Here is a 26,504-nt window from a genome sequence, read left to right on the forward strand (position 1 = left end):
AAAACATGGACCACCATTCGTTGTCTTCACCTTTTCACGAGTAGGACAAACAGACCCTGAACATGCCAGAGGTAAGATGAGGTGCCTAAGAGTAAGCGTCATAAGAATCTATTTATTGCAACTTTTGGTTACAGGAAGAGGGGGGGGGGGGGGTCTTCCCTACGTATGGTCTGTCCCAAGACAAAGTTAGATTATTCTAACTACTCCCCCCCCTTCCAGGATTTCGCGTGTTTTATGACTGAAATTAGCATATATCATATATTGCATAAATTTCCTCAGGATCTTTACTCTGGACCTTACCTTAGAACCTAGTGTTTCAACAGTCAGATATATAATAAACTGTCAGAGGTTGTCTGTTCAATATCAATGTACATGTAGTACATTCAGCGATAAAAGTTCTGACACGATGTACGTCTAGGTATGTCGGACTAACGCTTCAGGATTCTGGAAATGTCCACCTCCTTTGATTGGCCTGTACTTGTAAATGAGAGGCCAATGACAGATTTCCAACTGACTATACTAACAAATACTGTTTCAAATACAAGTATAACCATAAAGAAATTTATCGTCACAAACCATCTTCAAACATAGCATTGACACAATTTTTTGAAAATAAAATAACTATAATTGAACCCCCTGAATTTATAGTAATACATTAAATAAGTCGGCAAGACTATGTACCTGTAAATACAACCATTCAACAGGTTCTGTATATAACTCAGACTTTTGAAAGATTTTGTGCTTAACAAGATTTTTTTTTTTACCATAATCATTGGAAAAGACTCCCAACAAAATTTATGGTAATAGCATTACCATGCATAAATCTAAATAGATCATTGATTTTGCAGTCTTATGACGTCACAGGAGGGTGGACCTACTTTAATGTGAGTCAACCAACAAATATGAGTGAAACGACAAAGACACATGCATGGAAGCAATGACAAACAAATGAAGTGTAGGGGGAGTAGTTGAGACAAACAGTGAAATAACAAGATTGCTACACGTAGCCCCCACCGCCGCAAAACAAGGTGAAGCACAAAAGTTCCATAACTCCTGTAAAATTTGTTGATTCAAAATGACGGCGCAATATGATCAACTACATATGGTGACTAACAATCCTACAATATTTGAATGAAATCCGTTGAGCGGTTTTTGAGGAGTTGCGTCCACAAAGTGAATTGGGACGGACGGACGCACGGACACCGGTATTTCACGTCCACAACGTGTTCCTATAGTGTAGCATGTACAAATTCAACAAAGTCCCATAACTCCTATAAAAATCATCGAATCAAAATGGCGGCGTAATATGATCAACTACACATGGTGGCTAACAATCCTACAAAATATGAACAAATTCCGTGGAGCGTTTTCTGGGGAGTTGCGTCCACAAAGTGAAGTGGGACGGACACCGGTATTTCTATGTCCCCTTCCGCGTAAAAAAAAAAATAGGTATACAGGCGGACCAAGATGATGCAGTGAATAAATAATGATACAAAACAGCACTAAAATCCAACAACCGATACCTAGAAGTGTCGGATCCACATAGTGGAGAAAAGGTCATTATGACCAACGACACGAATAATTCGATAAGACCCGTTCCTTCCTCTGGACAAACGAAAAAGTGTTACTAATAAAATGAAAGAAAAAGTGAGCAACCTCACATACACCACTCTCCAACATTGCACAATGCATGTACATGGTAATGCTATTCATTATTGCAAATACAGGACAGGCGGGCCTGAAATTCTAAGTTTAAATGGGGCATACCTCCCAGAAAAATTATCGAATCAGAATTTCCTGGTAATATGCACATCTACACAGTGCGTCCTTATTAACTACAAAGTTTCAACTCGCCCAAATAGATAATATCAAAGTGGCAAAACTCAACTCATCCAATCAATTAATATAGAAGTAGTAAAACTCAACTCAATCAAACCCAAACAAGTAATACAAAAGTAACACATTTCAACTCACCCAAATAAGTGATATAAAAGGATCAAAATTCAACTCATCAAAACATGTAACATAAAATGGGTAAGGGAAAATTCAAAATGACAGGACACACAATCGCAGAGACTTTCATGCCAGCAGATGAACTTTTGACTTACAGGAGGTAATTATAGCATTAGTTCCAGATAATGGAGGACGGAGAGATTAAACCAGGGTCACTGATAATACCAGGTGTTCAAAGTACAGCCCGAAGAATAAAACTGATTTCAACTCATAAACTACGGTAGTTCCTCGTTCTGCAACAAAAAGTTCTAATCTGAAACGTTCAATGAAATGTTAAGACTGAAGATGGTTACATGTACTTATTACTGTATTCAATATCGAGCTTAGAATCAAATAAGCTAGATACGCTTCATCTATTTAAGAGGAAGGGATCTAAATAGTCTGATTATAGTTAGATTGGATTTGTTTGTTTTACGCCCCGTAGATATTTTAAACTCATATTGAAACGCCATCAATAGGTAGGTGAAATTTTGATATTTCCATAACACCCAGGGCCGTAACAATGAGGGTTCTTTAACGTGCCAATGTTATATATATATTCCTCGCGTATAGAGAGCTGTGTTCGAAAAACATCCGCCTCTATTCATTATCTCCGCATCTTCCATCTCTTTGAAGCATGGAAAAGCAACTGGTCGCGGTAATCTAGTGGACGAGGTCATTCCTCATGGTTAAAGAGCTCTCAGTCCCGGCACTGCGTTAAACCTAAGACGTTTAACTGAGATAGTGATTGCTCCTATACCAATCGCCCAGTATTAAAAGTGAAGTTCGCGGCTCCTTCAAATATGACCCATCTCTTGGAGATCCGGGTTAGTTCTCAGTACCACTTGCTTGTCGTAAGAGCCGATTAAATGGGGCGGCCCATCGAATAAGACCGCAAAACTCGAGGCCCCGTGTCACAACAGGTGTGGCACGATAAAGACCCCCCTGCTCAAAGGTCATAGGCGCCAAGTATAGGACTAACTTTTGCAGCCTTTCGCCGGCAATGTTGACATCTCTATGTAGGCCTAAGTGAAACATTCTCGGGCGGGACGTTAAACAAAATGCAATCAATCAATCAATCAATCGAATATGACCTTAAAAACGGAGATCCTGTGTCGCGGCAGACGTTGGCACATTAAAGAACCCTCACTGTCACGACCCTGAGCGCGATACATTGGTCTATTTAAGGATCAATTCAGGGTAACTAAAGAAACACAAACAATTTAGTCTTGACAAGAAGCTCACCCTAAATCGTTCTAGATTGTAATCTAAGGCTGATTAAATATAACTGATTGTTTTCGATGTCTTTCATCGTTGTCTTAATGTGTTAAAACCTAGAGGTTTTGCTTTCCAGTGAGGTTTAATGACTTGTAAGTATACATATTTCCCCAATACTACGATCAAATCATCCTGTGCTACATACATGACTTGGACCATCTGGGCTGTTTCGATTCGGGCCCGTTTTCATGTAGGGCCTTTTTAGGTCACCTGAGTCATTTTTGTGACCTATTCCAATACGCAACTTCCGCGATATCAGCTCTTCTGTGGTGGGGGTACGTTCAGTGTTCTGTTGAACGCTTGGGTGGGTACAAGATGTATACAGATATTATAGACTAGCTATGTAAATACGGATAAAAGTAATGAAAGTGTAAGTTTTGTTTATATCAGCCGTTGGTATACACTAGTTATTTCCTCTTCTGCACGAGTGATATTTTAATCAAAGATAGATGGTGATCATCGAGTTTTGTTTGGGCTATTTTATTATTAAATACTAATAAACTTACTAATATATGTGTCCTTGCAGTTTGGGTGATTGCATGGTGTCTGATAATCGGCCTTTAATAAACAATATATGAATGCAGCGATAAGCATTTGTACCCACCGCGTGTGGACGATAGTATGTTTTGCGTCTCACTGTGCGTAAGAGTTCCACAAAGGGAAAGAACTATTGGGCAACTCTGAACTTGCGTATTGGTTAGCGTAAATTTTATTTAAATGATGTCGAAGCAGGGTACTAACAAACAAGTTGATGGTGCAGGGGTTTCAACACTCGCGTTTAAAATCAGCATTTCGCAAATTCTATGGTCGTTATAACGATCTAGTTTGCCAATACAACCTACCATTGGGTCAAATGCTGTCTGACGTTTTTCATGCCGATTGTTAGACTGTTCTTCGCACACTGATTTTGACTACGGAGAACTCCGTTTACCCTTTCATATGTATGAATCTTAGAAAATACTAGTAAGAAAAGGTGAAGATAACGAACAGTGATAAATTTCATAACTCTTATAAGAAAGACAAAATAGAGAGTTGGGCAAACACGGACTTTATGAATATACCAGGAGTAATAATTGATTGATGTTCTCCGCCACACTCAAAAATTTTTCATTTATATGGTGGCGCCCAGTTTTTATTGGTGGAAGAGAGAACCCAGATACAATGTACCTGGGAAGAGACCACCGACCTTCCGCAAGTCTAGGAGGAGTAAAAATCCCCTGTCGCGATTGTCCAAAAACGTTCTGGCTTCGTTATCTGCCCACAACACGAACTTATTTTATTGTATTTAATTAAAAGGCAAAGTTAAAGCTGATGCATTATATGGCGTAATCATGAATTAGCGTTTCGTCTGTGTATGCTAATGAACAAATATAGATTTTCCAATTTTAGCGGAACCATAAATTACGTTCTTCCTTCACCTTTAATGCCGCTAAAATTTGAGTCCCCTTATGATAAGTACACGTACAATATACGAATCACATTACGTAACTTTGCTCGTCTTGTATCTACATGTAGTGACTTGTCTTGTATGTCGTTTTGTCACTGGTGTGCTTATCTTCGGTGAGGGTTAGACGGTCCACAGAACCAGCGCTTATTGATAGAAAGTGAGTACCTATTCTGAATAGAAATATCACGGATAACATTAGATACTCTATGTCTTCTCCAGTAATAGAAAATATCAATAAATAAACAAGTTTTCCGTTAAAGGCATAGGGTCTATTTTTTTTATCTCAAAAATGACATCACAATATTTTGAAGAACTCCAAAAAACAAATTTGTAGTATTTATTTAATTATGAGTTATCTATAGCTGCAACGCTTTGAAATTGTAGTTATTTTGACGTTTTAGCCCTTTATAATATGTTTGTCTGGAGGACAATATATTAAACTGGTTCCCTGCTGATTGGTGGCTACACACAAACATAAGAGATGCAAAGTCAAGAGGATACCAGTTTAGGCAAATGAGAACAGGGAATTATTTTGTAATTACTATCGTATCCAATGTGTTTGTAAACATTCTGAGGAATATTTTGTGATTTTTTAGTTATGATCTTTTAATTTCGTAACCTTTTTGGAACAAGCAAAATTTTACCAATGCCTTTAATATGTTTATGATTGATTATGGTTTCATGCCGTTTTTGGCAATATTTCAGCCATTTTACGGCGGAATATGTTTATGTCTATGCACTGTACATAATATGTTTATGTCTATGATGTGTACAATGAAAAGATAAATAAGAAAAAGGAGTGGGAAATGAAAAAGAAAGATGACAAATAATCTAACTGAAAAATCAATACATAAGGATTTAACGACATCGCACTAAAAATCACGCTACAGTGGCCCGATATATCCAATAGTTGGGCCAATCGAAGCTCATCTGCTTTTGTAAGTACCTGATGAGTTCACAGTTAAAGATCAGTTACTTCCCTTCCTTTGGTAATCAAAGTTCCAGTAGATATGCACTTTTCTTTGCTTTACTCAACATTTAAATAGTTTTATTTATGGGTAGTCCTACTCCGGACCAACGCGACTTATTACCAAAGGTATATAGACTGAACCACAAGATGGCGTTCTGGGGACATACCTGGTTCATTGTGGAGACATCTATCATACTGTACAATTAATTACCCCCTTTAATTACACTCTTCTCAGGTCACTTCGAGTTCTCTTTCTCCGGACCTCATTACAACAAGATGACATAAATAAATTTTATGTCTCATAAAATGTTTTATATGCAAGCTTTTACATTGTAATTCCATGATAATTTATAATTTGCAATTATCATTATTTGTTGTATTAAGATCGGGTTCAACTCAGATCGGGATCGAATTCCAAATAATGAAAATCCTTTGAAGCACGAGGTTTTGCTCAATTTAACCTCCCTTCCTCCTCCCATATATAATTCTGATTGTCTAATTTGTTTGTAATGGAGAAATCTAGCCTTTATTATCTTTATCATGTAGAATTAATGAGCTTGCTAATCATGTAAATGTGGTTTCCTCTCTGAGGATGTGCAGCTTTTGGTTTTCAACGTGCGTCAAGTTTGGAATTTTGTCTTTTTAACAAGATATTGGTGGCTCCTTTTTGTGTACGCCACCTTCTTGTTACACAAACTTTGTAGTCATTTTATAACAATAGCTGGGATAAGCACCAATTTGCAATGTAACATATCTAAGTTTAAATTATTCACCATTTGACCTTATCCCAGCTATTAATTTACATTATTATAGATAATTCTATATCATACGTGCTTTTGTTCATTCCTTGTCATTTATCTGGACAATAAATGGCACAATCACTCAGCTGAAGTTTTTCTTGTTTTCCTATGATGGTTCAAGCAACAAGAACAAGCTTCGGGAAAAGGCTTTTAACTTTGCTATAAGAGTGTAAGCTTTGTTTAATGAAAAGTTGTGAATATAAATACGCGTTTACCTAGATCACAGAACCAGTCACGGTAGCTCAGTGATAGAGCATTCGCTTCTTAACCGTGAGGTCGAGTCCCGCTCGTGCCATGCTTGCGTTAAACCTAAGATGATTGATTAATTGTACATTGTTTAACGTTCCTCTCGAGAATTTTTCATTCATGTGGGGACGTCACCATTGCCGGTGAAGGGCTGCAGAAGTTAGGCATGTATGTTCGGCGCTTATGACCTTTCAGCAAGGACGGATCTATATAGTGCCACACCTGCAGTGACACGGGACCTCGGTTTTTGCGGTCTCACCCGAAGGACCACCTCATTAGTAGCCTCTTACGACAAGCAAGGGAATCTGAGGACCTAATGTAACCCGGATTCTCACGGGACTCGTTAAACCTAAGACGTAAACACAGGTAGTTATTGCTCCTACACAAAACGCTCGGCATTTAAAGGGTCTTTCAGATATGACCTTAAAAACGGAAGTCACGGCAGGCATTGGCACATTAAAGAACCGTCACTGTTACGGCGCTGAGCACTATTAGAATATGTCTATTTCTGGTACTTCACCTACAACTGATGACATCTTAATATGAGTGAACATTTTTCATTTGGACGTCAAACAATCCCAGAAGTTCTAATGTTGTTCGTTTCCTTATCTTGCCTGATTCCTTTCTGGGGTTCTCTTCTCGTAAGATACACCGATTTTGTTTCAGTCATGGCTTTCGTAACTCAGGTCATCAAACCGTGATCTAAACGCGATATCGTTAGAATCATTCATTAATTAGCGATCTAAGGGGGGCAATCAAAGAATTCGAATGAAATTATCTAAGTTTTTTCACACTTGTATATGATTGTGCTTCGTTCGTTGTCTTTCCAGTGAGGATTATCGTGGTATGGCTCACGTTGTTCCTTGTTGTTTCAACTCTTTTTGTTGGTAAGTGGATGCTCACTTCGAAAACATTAATTTTCTACAAAATCAGTGTTTGATTGTGTTGCCTACGAGGCCTAGCAACACTTACGGGTCACGTTGTTCGTCGTTTGTCTGCCACTTCGTGGAACTTGATGTGAGACTTTAATATCTATCAGACATGTTCCGTATTTAAGGGTCATTGAGTATACACAATGATAGCTGATGCCCTTGGAAGCGAAATGTGAGGATAACGAACAGTGATAAATCTCATAACTCCATTAAGAAATACAGAATAGAGAGTTAGACAAACACATACCCCTCGACACTCCTGAGGCAGTGGTGGACCCCCCCCCCCCCCCTCTCATAAATTTTCAAATTTGAGGTAAATCGTGGTCCCTTGTTTAGAAAAATGTGAACGATAAAAGAAGCAATAACTTCTTCCACTCTCGGCAAAATAAATGACAAAATCTTTTGATTTATTGAATTAGGTTTATTGGGAGAACTTGCATTTTTCCAAAATCCTTAAAATTGACGTCATTTTGTTAATTTCACATTATTAAAAATGATAGAAAATAGTAAACACGACTACACCGGAGACATATTTCAAGCCCTATAAATTCTGAAAAATCTAGGAGCTTCCAGGGGCTTCGCCCTGGACCCACCGGAGGCCTTAAGGCGTCCCCCATACCCCCTGCCTCATAAAGTTGCGCCCCCTAACCACAATTCCCGGATCCGCCCCTGAAAGGTGGGATCAGGTACTTAGGAGGATTAAGCATCCCATGTCGACCGGTCACATTCGCCGTAAGCCCTACATCTTAATCAGTAAACGGGGTAATACGTAGTTAAAATCAGTGTACCAAGAACGGTATTACAATCGGTATGAAACAAGTCGGACAGCATTTGACCTAATGATAGGTTGCATTGGCAAATTATATCATCATAACGAACATAGAATTTGCGAAATGCTGACTTTAAACGAGACTGTTGAGACATTGTAACATTAATTTGTTTTTCAGTAACCTTTGTCGATTTAAAAACTGGTCATAAGTATTCCTCTATCATCTCTCCTAATCCTCAACGACAAAAAAGATATTAAGAGTAACTTACCATCGAAACTAGAAGGCTCCATATGTTTACTGATGAAATCGGAGTGTTCGATAGGCATATCGGTGTACCGAAGTACTCCATAGGTTAATCAGTGAAACTGCAGTGTCCCATAGGTTTGCTGGCGAAAGTGGAGTGTCCCAAAACTTTACCTGTCCATCATATCTGTCCTACTTTATTTTCGGTTTGAATCCCGTGGGGATCCGGGTGAGAATAGGGTCCTCGGTACCCCTTGCTTGTCGTGGGGCGGTCCTTCAGATGAGTCCGATAAAACCAAGTTCCCGTGTCAAAACAGGTGTGACACGATAAAGAACCCTCCCTGCTCAAAGGTCGTGATTGATTGATTTTATATTGTTTAACGTCCCACTGGAGAATATTTCACTCGTATGGAAACGTCACCATTGCCGGTGAAGGGCTACAAAATTTCTTGTGAACCGGGTAAATATTATAAATTTGTCTTTCGTTAAAGTTGAATCTTTTCTAGAGTTATAGCCCATATTTGTTTCCGGCCATTCGGGGTAAGGTGGTATTGGTTTTCCAATCCATGTAATTTCGTTTACATATCTATTTGTTTGTCTTTTAGTGACCGAATCCTGTAATTGGTTGCCGTATTACGACATCAGATGTTACGTAGAAAAGGTCAATGGTCGGCTTTTACTGCGGCCGTGCCCCTCCGGGGACTACCTCAACCCTAGAACTTGTCATCTGGAGGTGAGACCGCACCACATGCACATTCACAAAAGTCAAAGTAAGTTGTAAATTATTCTGCCTACTATGAATGTACACTGTTACTCCGTTGGTTAAGTTTTTCGTGCAATTTCCCTCAAGATAAGATTCATTTCTCAAACACGTCATGGTCTCTTTTTTAAATAGAGCATATTTCATGAATTTCAAAAATGAAACTAGGTATGTATGACCAATATAATGATATTATATACTGGAATCAAATTTCATAGTGGACTCTACCATTATCTTGTACTTTTCCCCTGGATTGTGAAACCTTTACATTTTGGTCATGTGACGTTATGGTCCTTCCCAATGACGTATGACAAATACTATTTTTCCATAGTAGAGGTGAATACAATGTAACTAAATGATTTATCGTTAAATAATAGTAATAGCTGTAACGCCATATCCATTGTATCCGTCCTTTGCAGAATGTACTCAAGCTCAAAGTGGGAGTGGAATCTGGATCACGTGGGCTGAGGCTCATTCCCATTCTGTAACGACCACAACCAAGTCTACCCCAAGCAGCACCACACCTGCGCATGTCCATCATCATGATCATTGTTATCGGAACAACTCTTCTTATCGAGGTTTTTATCATTGATTTATTCTCTCTCTCTCTCTCTCTCTCTCTCTCTCTCTCTCTCTCTCTCTCTCTCTCTCTGAATCGTATTGATACAATGCAAACGGACATATAAGATACGATTTCCTTAAGAATCTGAGAACGTATATAATAATTGTAAATTTCCTCCTATCTTTCACAATTGTAAATGTAAACAACATGTTATACAAGGGAAAATCAACGGTCATCGACATCTTAGTTCATTTAGTTGAGATATTGATCTAGATATGGATTTGATGTATTTTGGCTTAGAGGCATCTTCATCCGAGTTGGAAGAAGTTGGTTGTAAAACAGCAGGCAATGAACATGTTTCACTTTGATCTTGATGTTCACTGTAGTTCGGCTCAGACAGGCTGAATGTTGTTTCTCTGCCCTTCAATTCCGGTACACTTTAACTCCGAATTTTGTTGAACGCTTCCTGTTCCCTTTTGATGAGTATTAAGATTTGCATTTATTTGTTTCTGGGTCTTCTCCAAAAGGCGTAAGAAAAAGTAAAAACCATGAAATTTGCACTTTGCTAAAAATAAAATTCTCTGTATCTGAGAGAACGTTTGGTTCATTGATTGTTTTACGTCCCGTTTAGAATGTTTCACTCATATTGAGGCGTCACCAGTTGTTGGTGAAATACCGCAGATCTAGATCTATACTTAGCACTCAGGGCCGTAGCAGTGCGAGTTCTTTAAGGGGATATGATTGTGACGTTTTTGAAGTCCCTGCGCAACTCAAACTAACGTACGTAGGTCATGATTGTCGTGACATGTATTGATTATGACTTTGAATAAAGTCATATTTTCGAAATACAAAAGCATAAATCATAACAGTTGGGGCCTTATTTTGATTAAATAATCATTTTGTATGAATGACGTGTGGCGCTGAGGAAATTCGGACTGAATTTTGGGCAATTTGTTTTTGCGTTACGTGGAAAATATTTTCACACCATAGTGTCTGCACATACACTGTTTGTATGATGGCCATTAAATATAGCCATATTACAACCTGTTTGTTTGTTGTACATATTTTTGGATCTACAACTGCTAAATTTTGGCCTTTTGTGTTTTTTCAACATTGTTAGGTTCAGGGGTTGTTTCCATGGAAACGAACTCATTTACTTATATAAAAAGTGTCATTTTTCAAACAGGAGAGACCTCCTTTCTATGATAAAGTGATTTTCAGAAAAATCTAATTACTTTCATCTCAGCATCATATCCCCTTAACTTGTTAACGCCTGTCGCGACACGGGACCTCCGTTGTTAAAGTCAAATCTGAAAGACCTGTAATTACACGTCTAAATGCAGAGCGTTTTGCAAAGGAGTTATCACTACCTATGTTTTACGTGGCCATGGCACGAGTGAGACTCGAACTCACGATCAACTGGTTACGAAGCAAATACTTTACCACTGAGCTACCGCCGGGAAAGAGAGAGACTAGCGATATATTTCATTCACAAATGAAAAACTATCTCAACATATCTAAAATACGTAATTTAACGCGCCTCCAGCAGCACAATGGCATACCGTAAAACACAGACTCAATAGCATTTTAGCACTACTCCCATCCACCTGAGTCCATGTTAAGAGAGAGAGTAGAAGAGGATGTGGACTCACTGCTAGATTAAAGTACAACTAAGTTCAGTATGAGTTTCTAATATTTGACATTCTGTTTTCAGACATTTTCGACAATGCAGGAAAAGAGAACTGTCTTCCAGACTATTCAGGTACAATACAATGTGTTCAAACTTGTTTTCGCTCTGTCACTCCGTCATATTTTTTTTTCCTATATCACTATGACTCGTGCTTTAAACCGAGTCTGCGATGGGTTTCTTTTTCTTTTATCTTTTTTTGTAAATACACGCTCAATGTCTATAACTTTTCCTTAAATTGTATTTACGACATGAGAAAACTATTGTTAAGGCATGTGGAAATCCCTTAACATATGAGAAAATATTCCTGAAATAAGGGATTGTTTTTAGTTCTTCCGTTCTGTGCATATTTTGTGTTTTAGAATCTACCTAACTCCCGTGAATTGGCGATTTTGTTCCGGTATAGTTAACAGTCAGATGATTTTGTTCCGGTATAGTTAACAGTCAGATGATTTTGTTCCGGTATAGTTAACAGTCAGATGATTTTGTTCCGGTATAGTTAACAGTCAGATGATTTTGTTCCGGTATAGTTAACAGTCAGATGATTTTGTTCCGGTATAGTTAACAGTCAGATGATTTTGTTCCGGTATAGTTAACAGTCAGATGATTTTGTTCCGGTATAGTTAACAGTCAGATGATTTCGTTCCGGTATAGTTAACAGTCAGATGATTTCGTTCCGGTATAGTTAACAGTCAGATGATTTCGTTCCGGTATAGTTAACAGTCAGATGATTTCGTTCCGGTATAGTTAACAGTCAGATGATTTTGTTCCGGTATAGTTAACAGTCAGATGATTTTGTTCCGGTATAGTTAACAGTCAGATGATTTTGTTCCGGTATAGTTAACAGTCAGATGATTTTGTTCCGGTATAGTTAACAGTCAGATGATTTTGTTCCGGTATAGTTAACAGTCAGATGATTTTGTTCCGGTATAGTTAACAGTCAGATGATTTCGTTCATTTATTTTACTTACTGGTTTTGATACCAAATTTGAAAACCAGTGTTATTGGTGTGTGACAGAGGGATGTAACACGGATTTACGGAAGAGAGGGGAACAAGCACCTAGCATCGTTTTTCAGGGAGATAGCCGGAGAAGATATCTTGACAATGTAAAATTCTTGATAAGAATAATATAGGGTTATTGAACTTATATTGGTGAATATTGGCACGAGTTGGCTGTCAAAATGCACGAGCTTGCGAGTGCATTTTGACATCCAACGAGTGCCATATTTACCAATACAAGTTCAATAACCCTTTTATTATATAGCTAAAGTATTTAGTTGTTAAATTATATCCCTTTTCACTCAAAATACTCCAAAATAGACGAGAATTCATCAATATTGGCATATAAGGTGAAAGTGTGCACTATCAGCATGCATTTCTTAACTGTTCAATATTAAACCCGTCATTGATGCATGAACCAAACTGATTTTGTGAATGGGGACATCATAATTTATGTACAGTAAAACATTTTGTTTAAGTAAATAAAAGGAATATTTGTTTTTATCAAATACCGACTCTCAGATTCGGAGGACCGTCGTCTGCCATTTTGGCTTGTTTACGTCAAGTTTTTTTCACACCTTTTAAAACTCAAGGGGGTAGGGTGATGGTAGCGTACCATATATTCATATATATATATATATATATATATATATATATATATATATATATAAAAGCACTGAAAAGGCCACGACACTGTTGGTTATTTAAAACTCAAATTTTCGACGCAACAGTGTCGTGGCCTTTTCAGTGCTTTTATAAATTTCTTTACTGGCCTTGTATCTTCTCAGATCCGACACTTTAAGAAAGTAGGGTGTTGTTGGGTTTTTGTGCTTTTATATATATATATATATATATATATATATATATATATATATATATATATATATATCCAATAATAAAAGTCAAGAAACACAAAACTCGAATAACATTTCACTGTTAGCGCTTTCGGCTTTAATGCCTCTTCAGACAGTTATAAATGAAATAATATATATATATTCTCAGAATTTTTTCCCAAACTCCGATTACTGTAAAAGTGGTTATTTACGCTTGGAATTAAGTACGCGTTTTTCAACATCCAACATTACGCGTGGGGTAAATATACACTGTAACTGAATATAATCCAAATTATATATATTTATAGCTATACGAATGGGGGAAATTACTTGCCTATTACGTGACCGCGTAATTAGTGTAAATTCCCCCCACGCGTAAATAACCACTTTTACAGTATTTGAATCGTGGGGAGAACACCTGGATTCACTTCATTACTTCGAAATTGCATTCGTACCATTCACTTCTGCCGCCATAAAAACTTGGCCGGGGGGTTGTGTCACGAAATATATCTTTATTCGTATATATAGATGATAGAAAATGATGGTTGTTAAAAGGGGAACTATTTCATCTCCCTCCTTGATTCTACGTGCATGCCTCTGAAGTGCTGATATTTCCATTATTGGATTTGTAATGCCTAAGTCGCCATTCATTCCAATGGTGCCCAATATTTGTAAAGATAAATCATGATGTTATAACTTTCAATAGCTGGCATGTCTTGATTTTTTATGCCCCCCTTTGAAAATGAGGGGGCATATTGTTTTGCAACTGTCGGTCGGTCGGTCTGTAGACCATGTGTTGTCCGCTCAATATCTTTCGACCCCTTTGCTTGATAACAACCAAACTTGGTACAGGGGTTGCCCCTGGAGATTAGATGATCCTTATTGATTTTCAGGTCACATGGTCCAAGGTCAAACTGCTGGTCTTTACCCCATGTGGTAGACCATGTGTTGTCCACTCAATAACTTTTGACCCCTATGCATGATAACTACCAAACTTGGTACAAGGGTTGTCCTTGGAGAGTACATGATCCCTATTGACCTTCAGGTCACATGGTTAAAGGTCAAGGTCAAACCTCTAGTCTTAAGCCCATGTGTTGTCCGCTCAATATCTTTTGACCCCTTTGCTTGATAATAGCCAAAAGTGATACAGAGGCTTTCCTTAGAGAGTATATGATCCCTATGGATTTTCAGGTCACGTGATCAAATGTCATGGTCAAACTGCTGGTCTTAACCCCATATGGTAGACCATGAGTTGTCCGCTCAATATCTTAAGAATCATTCACTTGATTGTAATTATATTTCATAAGTGGGTTAATTATAAAAAGAAGAGGACCCCTATTGTTTTTCAGGTCAAAAGGTTAAAGGTCAAGGGTCAATCTACTCTGGACATAGGAATATACTGTCCGCTCAATATCTTCAGAACCCTTTGCTTGACAGACATCAGACTTGGTACACTGGTACATCATCAGGAGAAGATGACACCTTTTCATTTTGAGGTCACATGGTCAAGGGTCAAACTGGACATAGGAATATATTGACCACTGAATGTCTTAAGAATCTTTTGCTTGACAGACATCAAACTTGGTACACCGGTATATCTTTAGAAGAAGATGACCCATATTGATTTTGAGGTCACATGGTCAAAGGTCAAGGGTCAAACTGGACATAGGAATATACTGGCCGGTCAATATCTTGAGAACCCTTTGCTTGACAGACATCGAACTTGGTACACTGGTACATCTTCAGGAAAAGATGACCCCTAATTAATTTGAGGTCACATGGTCAAAGGTCAAGGGTCAAACTGGACATAGGAATATACTGTCTGTTCAATATCTTGAGAACCCTTTGCTTGACAGACATCAAACTTGGTACACTGGTACATCTGCAGGAGTTGATGATCCCTATTGATTTTTAGGTCACATGGTCAATCCACTCTTGACATAGGAAGATATTGTCTGCTCAATATTTTGAATTGATGATACTACTCTCAATTAAATGATGTGTGATTGTATAACCCTTTTCAATTTTGCACTATGGGAGGCATATGTGTTTTACAAACATCTCTTGCTATCACATTTTTTTGATGATTTCCAACAACTCAATAATTTTCTTTACCGATCGGCAATTGCCTTTCAAGAGCTTGAGATAAAAAAAAAATTGTATGTATAGCCTAGACTACACCTAGATTTTTTAGAAAGTATTTCCAAATTCATACCAATCGCAAACTTACATAGCTTTTGTAGGTTACTTTACGGGAAGAGGAACAAGAAACACTCAATCTATAACAAAAAATTCTTTAATTCCATATTTCCATTGAATCAACGCCCATTTCTTAAATAGGCTATACACTGGTGTATTTACATTAACTATGACGAAAATGAAATGATTATGCCTAAAGCATATGACGTAATAGTGACTAAATGCAGAATAAACGCGGATATGGAAAAATTCGAATATCCCATATTGCAGTTAGATATATGAAAACATTTCCTTAATTTGAAGATAAGATATGTAGAAACATTTCCTTAGATTCCAGCTAAAATATGTGGACATATTTCCGGATTATGTGGAAACATTTCCTTAGATTCCAGCTAAGATATGTGGACATATTTCCGGATTATGTGGAAACATTTACTTAGATTCCAGCTAAGATATGTGGACATATTTCCGGATTATGTGGATACATTTCCTTAGATTGCAGCTAAGATATAGGGAAATCACATCAGAAAAAGACGAATGGTAATTACTGGGGTCAATGTAGTATTTTCATTCTTTCATCGAATGTAGCCGTTCAGAGTAGCACAACAAGCGTGTTCATAATCACGTGATTCTGCGCATGAGGAGATGGAAATCGGTTGCGTTAGACATGATAATTCATTGGCTATACTTCTATTTATCCGGCTACCAACGGTGGCATTCGTCACGTTCTAATATTTATTAAGTTTTTGCAATAATTGCACAGGGACAGTGACGATAATTTCGTTTTTATTGTAGTGTTTGATAAATTGTATCACTTCATATTCAACAATCATGGATGTCTGTCTACCTTAGTGCGGGTGATGGCAAGTGAGTAGCAACAACAGTGATCAACAAAACGTTAGTGATTATTATTAAACGTTAAATTTTATTGGCAATGGTAAACATTTTAATGATATTCCTGTCAAATTATTGGCAGTGGTAAACATTTTAATGATATTCCTGTCAAATTATTGTCAATGGTAAACATTTTAATGATATTCCTGTCAAATTATTGGCAGTGGTAAACATTTTAATGATATTCCTGTCAAATTATTGTCAATGGTAAACATTTTAATGATATTCCTGTCAAATTATTGGCAGTGGTAAACATTTTAATGATATTCCTGTCAAATTATTGTCAATGGTAAACATTTTAATGATATTCCTGTCAAATTATTGGCAGTGGTAAACATTTTAATGATATTCCTGTCAAATTATTGGCAGTGGTAAACATTTTAATGATATTCCTGCCAAATTATTGGCAGTGGTAAACATTTTAATGATATTCCTGTCAAATTATTGGCAGTGGTAAACATTTTAATGACAATTATGTCAAATATAATGACAGTATCAAACATTGTAATGACATTCATGTCAAGTTATTGACAGTGATAATCATTCTAATGACATTCATGTCACATTTAATTGTATTGTTAAACAGAAGAGTTAACATTCATATCAATGACATGGTAAGCAGAAGAGTTAACATTCATATCAATGACAAGATAAGCAGATTACAGTGATGACATTCCTGTTAAATCTATTGATAAATAGAACATAGTAATGACCTTCATGTTAGATATAAATGTATTCATAAATAGAACATAGTAATGACCTTCATGTTAGATATAAATGTATTGATAAATAGAATAGTAACGACCTTTATGCTAGGTATAACTGCATTGATAAGTAGAACATGGTCATGACCTTCATGTTTGATATAAATGTATTGATAATTAGAACATGGTCATAACCTTCATGTTAGATATAAATGTATTGATAATTAGAACATGGTCATGACCTTCATGTTAGAGATAAATGTATTGATAAATAGAATAGTAACGGCATTCATGTTAGATATAAATGTATTGATAAATAGAACATAGTAATGACCTTCATATTAGATATAAATGTATTGATTCATAGAATATTAATGACATTTATGATCCTTAGCTCAAAAGCACTAGCCCAGTGGACTGCACTCGTTATTTGCTCAAAGCAGGCAAATCAGAACAAGTTTGAGAATAGAAAATGTCATTTATTTAGTAAATGACGAAAAGTATATACAGTACAGGGGGTCGTTAAAAGCAAGTAAAATTAAGATAATATGCTGCAAATGACTAGATGACCCCCTGTTACATACATCTATAAAATTAACATTGAGAAAGAGAACATATATACACAAAATAAAAACATCCGATTGGGGGTCTAACAAGATGACCCCCTATTGCATACACATATGTAAAAAGACTAGCATGAAATATTGCCTGCCCACAAAAAAGGGTGGGTAGCAACAACAAATCAAGGCCAAGAATCCAAGGCAAAATTATTTTGATTCCAATGCCCAATCCAATGTCCTGCGTGAAGTAACTACGTGATGTACACCGTCTAGTGTCTTGAACAATATGTTAGTTTGTTATTATCATTGTCCTTATTTTCAGATCTGAACCTGCCAAGCTGTGATTGCCCCGTCAGTTCCATATCTTATCCATTTCGTGGATCTAGTAAGTATGATTAGTCATTGCAGGATAGGCATCAGGTCCTGTGCTGAAATATTACATCCGTCCATTTCTATTAAACACAGCTGGGGTAAAGGCTACGCCTATCTACCAGGCTATTGTTTCTTCTATATCAACCAATGCTTATTATCAGTCTGTTGGCACGCTAGCTCAAGTGACGATATGAAATAAGGAAGAGTTGAGTTAGCGGGAGTGCCATATTTTCTCCTAAAGAAATTTAGTACCATCAGGTAAATATATGTTTATAGTAGAATGTACGATACCTCTCACCATAATTTATCAATCTAAATAAAATCATGTTAAAAAACTATTTATAAAATTGGCATTATCACAGAATCATTTGATTTTACATGTTACGCGCTTTTTCATTGGTTGAATAATTAGTAGAATTTCCCCATATCAATTACATTTGGAAATTTCAAATGAACTTTGTCCTTAGATGGTTAGAATTGTCCGTTTACAGCTTACTACAAGCTCATGTACCGTAATTTGTACTTTTAAAAAATGTCATATTCAACCATTTGTATTGGACAGCATTATCAGTATGCATCTTAATCTGTTGTAACTATTCATAGAAATATAGGTCAATTCAAAAATGCTCTGAAAGGAAGTTGTTATTCTTCTTATTCTAGTTATAAAAAGTTGAGTTGCTTGTACGAAGTGAAATTTAAATGTTAAAAACCAATGATATGCCATACTTTAAGTAAGAAGGCATGTTAATATGGATTTATGAATTAAAGCAATATGAATCTAACAGTCTGAGGAATATATAAACCTTACCTTGCATTTTACTTACGATGTATTTCATTTGAATTGGGTAGAAGAACGACACCATTCCTAAACGTAAATATCTGTAAATATGTTCAATATTTCATTGTACGTACTTCAGGATTTTTATCCTACAGAAAGAGAAGTATATTGAATTGGATAGCGATATCAACAATATTAATATTTGAATATAACAACTGCTGATTAACAGTCACCATATTGTGGTATGGTGTCCTTTTCTTCAGAATGTGCAGAATTAAATCAGGGCAGAAAAATATGTTGTGCTCAAACGTACATAAGTTGTTTACAATAATAACAACCACCTGTGTTAGTGAAGGAGACGCTGATCTGTCTGCATGCATTTAAGAGTATAAATACATAGATATGATGTTAATTTAACTATGAAAAATACATGTTAAAACAAACTCGTGATATTGAAACAAAAGTTGAAGCACTACTATTCGCGTACAGTTACTTTGTGAAGCAATGTCGACACGCAGCTAAATGAGCAGTGAACAGTGGATGAGTTGGGTGGGGATGGGGAGGTTGTAAATGCAGCCTTCGAAAGAGTGAAAATCGTCCTAAACTTGAATACCTGTTCCACGAGTTATATTGATAAAAATAGTAAACAGTGACTATGGGTTTCTAAACAGAACAAGTGTTTTAGAACATATAATGAATTTATTGCTTTTCACAGTTCATCCCATCCTTTTAAAGTTGACTAATATTCCTGTATGATTTTATTGTCAGGTTCACGATACGATAACTGTATCAAGGGAAGTGCATATCAAGGTAAGACACAGATGACGATAAAGGACATTACGGTTACATTGGGTTTGAAATTCAAAACTCGCAAATGAAATTGCATTTTATGTTACATGACGTATTTTGTACGATGTATATGGAACTTTCTGTCGGTGCGACTTGAAAGTCGATATGTAGCCTACACATATCTTGTGTCTTCTATTATCAAGATTTGATGCAAACTCCACCGCTTTCAAATTTGATAATAACGTACGTGTATATTCTCCGGTTACGCAAAGAACCAAGATGACTTAAAATTCCTTTATGTGTGATAAATCTCATAACTTCAATAAAGAATACAAAATTAAGAGACCAGCAAACAAGGACACTAGGATAAGGTCAAAATTAGCTTCAATTCCTAAGCAAAACTATGATCGACGCAGTACACTGTACCACAGATTTACATACCAACTAACTACTTATTTTAAGCAAAGTTGCGAAATTTGATTTCCCACGAAATACAGTGATTTGTTTTTGCTTTGTTCAGATGTTATGGACACCTATCTGACCCAGCAACCCCATCACGTGTCAGGGACAGGCGTACAATGTCAAAGTCGTCATAAAAGTGAGTCATTTGATTCAGATTAAGATGGCATATCTGCTTGGTTAGAGTGAATGTTTTCTGTTTATATTTGATTGACTTGAGGAGTGTGTTCCTTAATTTGTCTAGTTAAATTCATGTTTCCTCCGAAGATTTGGAGGATTTTTTTTTCAATGTTATTTCAGTCTCTATATGATTTCAATCTGTATTATTTTAGTGAGCATGTTGTTTCAGTGTCTTTGTTATTTCAGTGTCTTTGTTATTTTCTCAGAGTCTGTTATTTCAGTCTCTCTATTATTTCAGTGTGGGACGACCTACTCCGTTTGCAGACGACTTCCAGTGTCCACTGTTCTGACGATTTTATCTATCATATGAAGAGTATCATCTTTTTTTTTCCTTACCTTTATTTTTCAACTTATCTAATTTCTTCATGCAAAATATCATAATCTGATCGACTTTTAACATTATGCTGATGAATATGGAATTTATATCAGGAGTAGGTCAGAATATTTTGTTGTCTTGAGTGCAATATAAAGACATCCTGTGCTATTCTATGAATTCCATATCCCCAACGGAGACGTGGAATTTTATTTATGACATTTTACAATGTTTTCCACACAGGCCTAGGATGCTGCTTGAGAGATTCGGCAGTATCAATATTAAGTAGTGTATATAATTTTATATCTAACATTTCAAGAAGGAAGTGATTTGATTGTTTTATTTACCCATGCACTATAGAAAATGGATATAGTGTTTCCCTGAAACAAACTACCTCATCCCATTTTCATGGAACATTTTTAGCGTTTCCTTTGTGATCCATCATCTTTGAATACAATAACGTCATAGATATAATTTAGATATATTGTTTTGCCTAGGACTAGAATGACATCCTGTCATTGGATAACACGTGTCACGTGATTGCCGTCTAAATTTCATTAGACGACACTTAGCAATATTTAGATGGCAACATGTCGTCCGGAACGTCTTTTTAATGGTATGTCTGTACATATTTACATTTTAAACATCTTGTTCCTCTACAAAAACAAGATACTTATTAGGTTTGTTACTGAATGTCTACAGAAAGTCGCCTCACCTTCTGGGACTTTCTCTCACATTTGTAAAATGCTTTAGAGAACTAATGTTGATAGGGTACTATATAAATCCTTTAATTACAATTACAAATTACTTTAGCAACCCGACATTTCTCTAGACAGTCAATAATAAAACTAACAATTGTGATGTCGCAATCAAATATCACTGTACTCAAAACCAGTACATAGATGTCTAGAATTATGTTGTAAATCTTAATACATTGAGCGTGAATATCGACTCAGTGTAATAAGAAAAATTCCATGAGTGTTCTAAACAAATATCGTCCTTTATTCATCCTAAAAATATAATATAATATCGGGTTTTGTTGGGATATATATTTTCTTTGGTGAATAGTGACATATACTCTCCCTGTCATGCAATACATGTCATATCATGCTTTGATGTACCATTTCTGGACTTGGTCAACCCAATATATTGCCTTAGACAAACCAAATGATTTCGCTTTATATTTTACTAGATCTTATCACCATAGATATTATAGAGTGTAAAAGATGTATAATGTTAACAACAGATAACATCTTTGTATGAAATATGAGGCACTACTGCCTTAATTTCACTTTTCTTACTATTGCGCAGTTTAAAATGTCGCTTTATTCAATTGACAGATTGCGATATTTGACTGTTGAAAATGTTATAAGGATGTCTACTTCTACAGATGCATCAATCATTTTACACTTCTGGAATATGAGATAGACGTTCATTCTCCATTTGCAAAATTTCCTACCTGTCTATTATTTTATTGCAGCTGCCTTTGATACTAATGGTTCACCAGCATGCTCAGTCTGCCACACTGTTGGTTCGCACAACCAGGGTATGTATGGGGTTATGATACATCGCGTCTGTGTCTGAAAACATATTTGTGGTTTTGATTTATGAAGAGGTTTACTTTTCTCAGAGATTCTGGATAGGTGTGATTTTATCACAAACTTTGAGTACTACTTAGAATTTAAAAGTGAGTTCGTCATAGACTCAAGTGATTTTCTCATAGACATGGGGTGGGTATGTTTTTCGTCACAAATATACTGATTCTGTCCCGACACTAAGCAGTTATGATGTCGCAGACTCGAGGTAAGCAGTATCTCATACAGATGTACGAATTTTGTGATAGACACTGGGTAGTATGCTTTTGTCTCATTTGGTGTGTAATTTCTGAAAGAATTTTAATGCGCTGTACACTTGAAATATAGATGAAATTTTAGTAGTTTGGATAATCTGCACGATTTACGTTTAATTGGTTATTTTCCAAATGCAAAATAGTTTGCTGTGACCTTCAACTAGACATTACGGGCTATCGACGATGTTTTATTTATTAACAATAACATATTCATTCATATATCCATTCGATATATCCCAGTGAACTCGAAATAAAAGACACCACATAGTCTTCCACACCTGCTTCGTATTTGGATATTTTATTGAACATAGATGTTAACGGAAATCTAACATTCTAATATTCCATTATCACCTGCATGTGGTGTTTATGTCTCTCAACTGATATGATTCATAGGAGCTTGTTCTCCGTATGGCCAGTCTTTTACTCGATGCAGGCTACTGACAAATATGTTGATGTTACAGGGGTTTCATTATTTCAACAAGTCAACATATCGCAAATTCCATGATCGTTATAACGATTTCATTTACGAATGTAACCTGCCATTGGTTAAAATGCTATTTGACATGTTTCATACCAATTAAGCCCGTTCTTTACACTGATTTTGACTGCGGATTACTCCGTTCACTCCATCGAGATATAGGGCTCACAGCGGGCAGGACAGGTCGAAAGGGGATTCTTATCTTTTATTTGGGTCAAATACTGTCTGACTTGTTTCATACCTATTGTTATGCCGTTCTTTACACACTGATTTACTACGGATAACCCTGTTTGCTTGATCAAGATATAGGGCCCACGGCGGGTGTGACCGGTCGTCAGGGGATGCTTACTCTTCCTAGACACCTGATCCCACCTCTGGTGTTTCTAGGGTCCGTGTTTGCACAACTTTTAATTTGGTATTCTTGATAGGAGTTATGACATTGATCACTTTTAATTACCTGCGCCTTTTCATTATATTCTTCGTACATAGCTTTTATAATACTGAAGTAAAGGTATCACATCGTAAGAAAAACAATTCCCCCCTTTTCCCATGAAAAACAACCAGGTGTAGGACATTTGAAATGGTCTCAAAACGAAACTTACAATGTCTCTGTTACTGTTGCCCATGAATACTTATTACCATATCTCATAAAAATGTTACTGTGGTTTTCTTTAACCGGAGATAAAAATCAGTAGTTTCAAAGTTTTCAAATGAGGGAATAAAGTGATATTCTCTTACAGCGTTAGATATGTAACCAGTCACAATATCCTGATGGTTACGGCGCGATTTACAATCCCGGCACCGCAACAACCGAAGTCATTAGTAATGACTGTTCTTCCGCCGAGCGCCCGCCAATGAGAGTTACATTGACAGGTCTTTCAGATAAAATGGGTCAATATAACGAACAGAAATCAATATAATAAACCCTATAAAGAATGCAAAATTGATATCGGGGCATAAAAGGAACCTCTGAAAACACCAGTCGTGGGATCAGGTGTCTCGAAGGAGTAAACATTACCTGTTGACCGACCATACCTGCTATGTAATCTGTAGCATAAAGAAGAACTGCCTAACAATTGGTATGAAACATGTCAGACAGCACTCGACTATTGAATTTTAAATACATTCGCGTTGCATTGTTTTTTATGTTCTGTTTCCCATGATCTTAACTGATTACATCTTCCTACCGTTATATCAGCAACAATAACGAGCTCATCTACCACCACAACAACACCACAACCGACAACTACATCACCACCGACAACAACGACACCACAACCAACCACCACTTCATCAACGACACCACAACCGACAACCACTTCATCAACGACACCACAACCGACAACCACTTCATCAACAACGACTGCACAACCGATAACAACGACACCACAATCGACAACAACAATCAGTACCACAGGGACACCATCAACAACAGTCAAAATTTACTCATCGACAAAAATTACCATGGGCAATATTTCAACATCGCCTTCTACAACACCCACCGCATCCCAAACTTCAGGCAAGTCTATCGGATAATCTAATATAAATTATAATGTTTTAACGTCGTCTTTATAGTTTTTGAAAAGAATAGAACATAATGATTGATAACACATTTTTGACATGGATTCCATTATATGACATAGGACAGTCCACTTTGTGTTCGAAAATACGCACCATCACAGAACTGGCCAGATTTCAGCAACTCTATCCACAGTTTAATGTTGACTGTTCAAATCATGTGTCCACATCTACCTTTATCATTAGGGACCTTTGTGACTCTGTTCCTAGTTCACAACATTGGAAACCAGGCACAAGGGTACGATCCGTTCATTTTTTGTATCTTTTATAATCTGGTCATTTCTAAATGGAGCGTTATTTACATTATGTTTCATGAAACAGAGTACATCATATTTGGAAGTGTATTGCATCGTACGCAATATGTTAATTGGGTAGATAAACTTGAATTTTATAAACTTAAGTTCCCCGTTTTTAATCATCCCATAGCACTTATTTGCATTTGGTTGCAAATGTAAAAAAAAAAAAAATAGCATTATTTTATAAACGAAAGGATAATGTAGAACCTCTGACATAGCAAGAATTAAAGTTCTAGAGAATAACTGTGTGATCGTTACCATCACCATCAGCTCCTTTTCTCTATGTGGATAATTGGACTATGGATAATTCCTTTCCATTCTGCTCTTTCTTGGCTTTTCTGGCGGCTTCATCCCATGACCTGAATCCAATTTCTTTCCTTCCTCTTTCCACATTGCTTCTCTTTGTATCTGTCGGGCATTCTTGCTTCCTCGGGTGTCCAGTCTATGATATATTCTGACATGGCTATCGCTCGTATTGTGCGATTGTCGGTAATTCCTGAATATTATAATTTACAGAAATAACTGTGATAGTGGTTATTCCTTCCACAGTATTCTATTGCAATTGATCACAAATATCAAAAATAGCAAATTTTATAAAAGAAAGGATGACATAGAACCAAATTATTGCAATAAGTAGGGTTTTAGATAATAATACAGTGTGATTGTCATAGTAACTCTTTATTTAATGTTTCAATGTAATAGTGACTATTAATTTCGCACAATCACGTATGGATATTAAGATTTATAGCATCTTTTACGTTACGATTATATTTACATACGTTTATCACAAAGTTTTGTATATTCAATCACGATTATGCTTTTGTTTATCTTTATCCTATAGGTAATTGATGCTTGTGATAATCTGAAGCTCTATCAGCCAGTGGCAACCTTTAGTTCTTCCATATACCCTGTCGATGGACTTGCCGGAATATTCTTGGGCTGCACCAGTACATCTGTCAAGGTAAGTAAGTGAATGTTTAATCATTCAAGTTTTTATATCATTGCTCAATTTTCCATTGGATTGCTGTTTATATTAATGAGGCATAAAAAATTTATATTTCAAAATTATTTTCTCGAACAGTGGTTTCCAAAGTTAACATGGATGTCTCTGTATAAATATTTTCAAAAGTGTCTCCTCACATAAGTATTTCATTCTCAATAAACATAACGCCTTTTTTCAACGTTGATAAATTTTTTTACAAAATATATCAGATTATGTCTTTTGTCTTATACCAAATAATTTCTTATTTCCACGTGATATTCCAGCTTAGTGTTGTATAATATATTTCTGTGTGCAAAATGTCGCCTTATACCACTTTTATGTTAGAATATCATTTATAATTTATAGGTTGCAACCCAGGAGTGTGGCGGTAAATTTGAAATTAAGGAACTTTCCAGAAACATCAATCACCCTGAAAGTTTTACCCATACCGCCTCGAACTATTACCTTCTAAGCTATTAACCAATATCACCACTTATAACGGTTGAGGATATCATATAATTTGAACAATAAAGGATATTTTAATAAACATCTA

At 36.4% G+C, this 26,504-nt stretch overlaps 1 protein-coding gene across 1 annotated transcript; it reads left to right on the forward strand.

Annotated features, from left to right (window-relative positions):
• On the forward strand, positions 1-26,504 carry LOC125647238 (integumentary mucin C.1-like). Its single transcript, XM_048873929.2, has 15 exons — positions 1-71; positions 7,564-7,620; positions 9,284-9,448; positions 9,858-10,016; positions 11,715-11,762; positions 16,515-16,586; positions 18,200-18,262; positions 19,796-19,837; positions 20,337-20,414; positions 20,694-20,768; positions 22,249-22,314; positions 24,294-24,614; positions 24,739-24,911; positions 25,811-25,930; positions 26,318-26,504. The coding sequence occupies exons 3-15, from the start codon at positions 9,427-9,429 to the stop codon at positions 26,429-26,431; spliced, it is 1,353 nt and encodes a 450-aa protein (XP_048729886.2). The 5' UTR covers positions 1-71; positions 7,564-7,620; positions 9,284-9,426; the 3' UTR covers positions 26,432-26,504.

Source organism: Ostrea edulis, chromosome 6 (assembly GCF_947568905.1).
Source record: "Ostrea edulis chromosome 6, xbOstEdul1.1, whole genome shotgun sequence".
Taxonomy (NCBI): domain Eukaryota; kingdom Metazoa; phylum Mollusca; class Bivalvia; order Ostreida; family Ostreidae; genus Ostrea; species Ostrea edulis.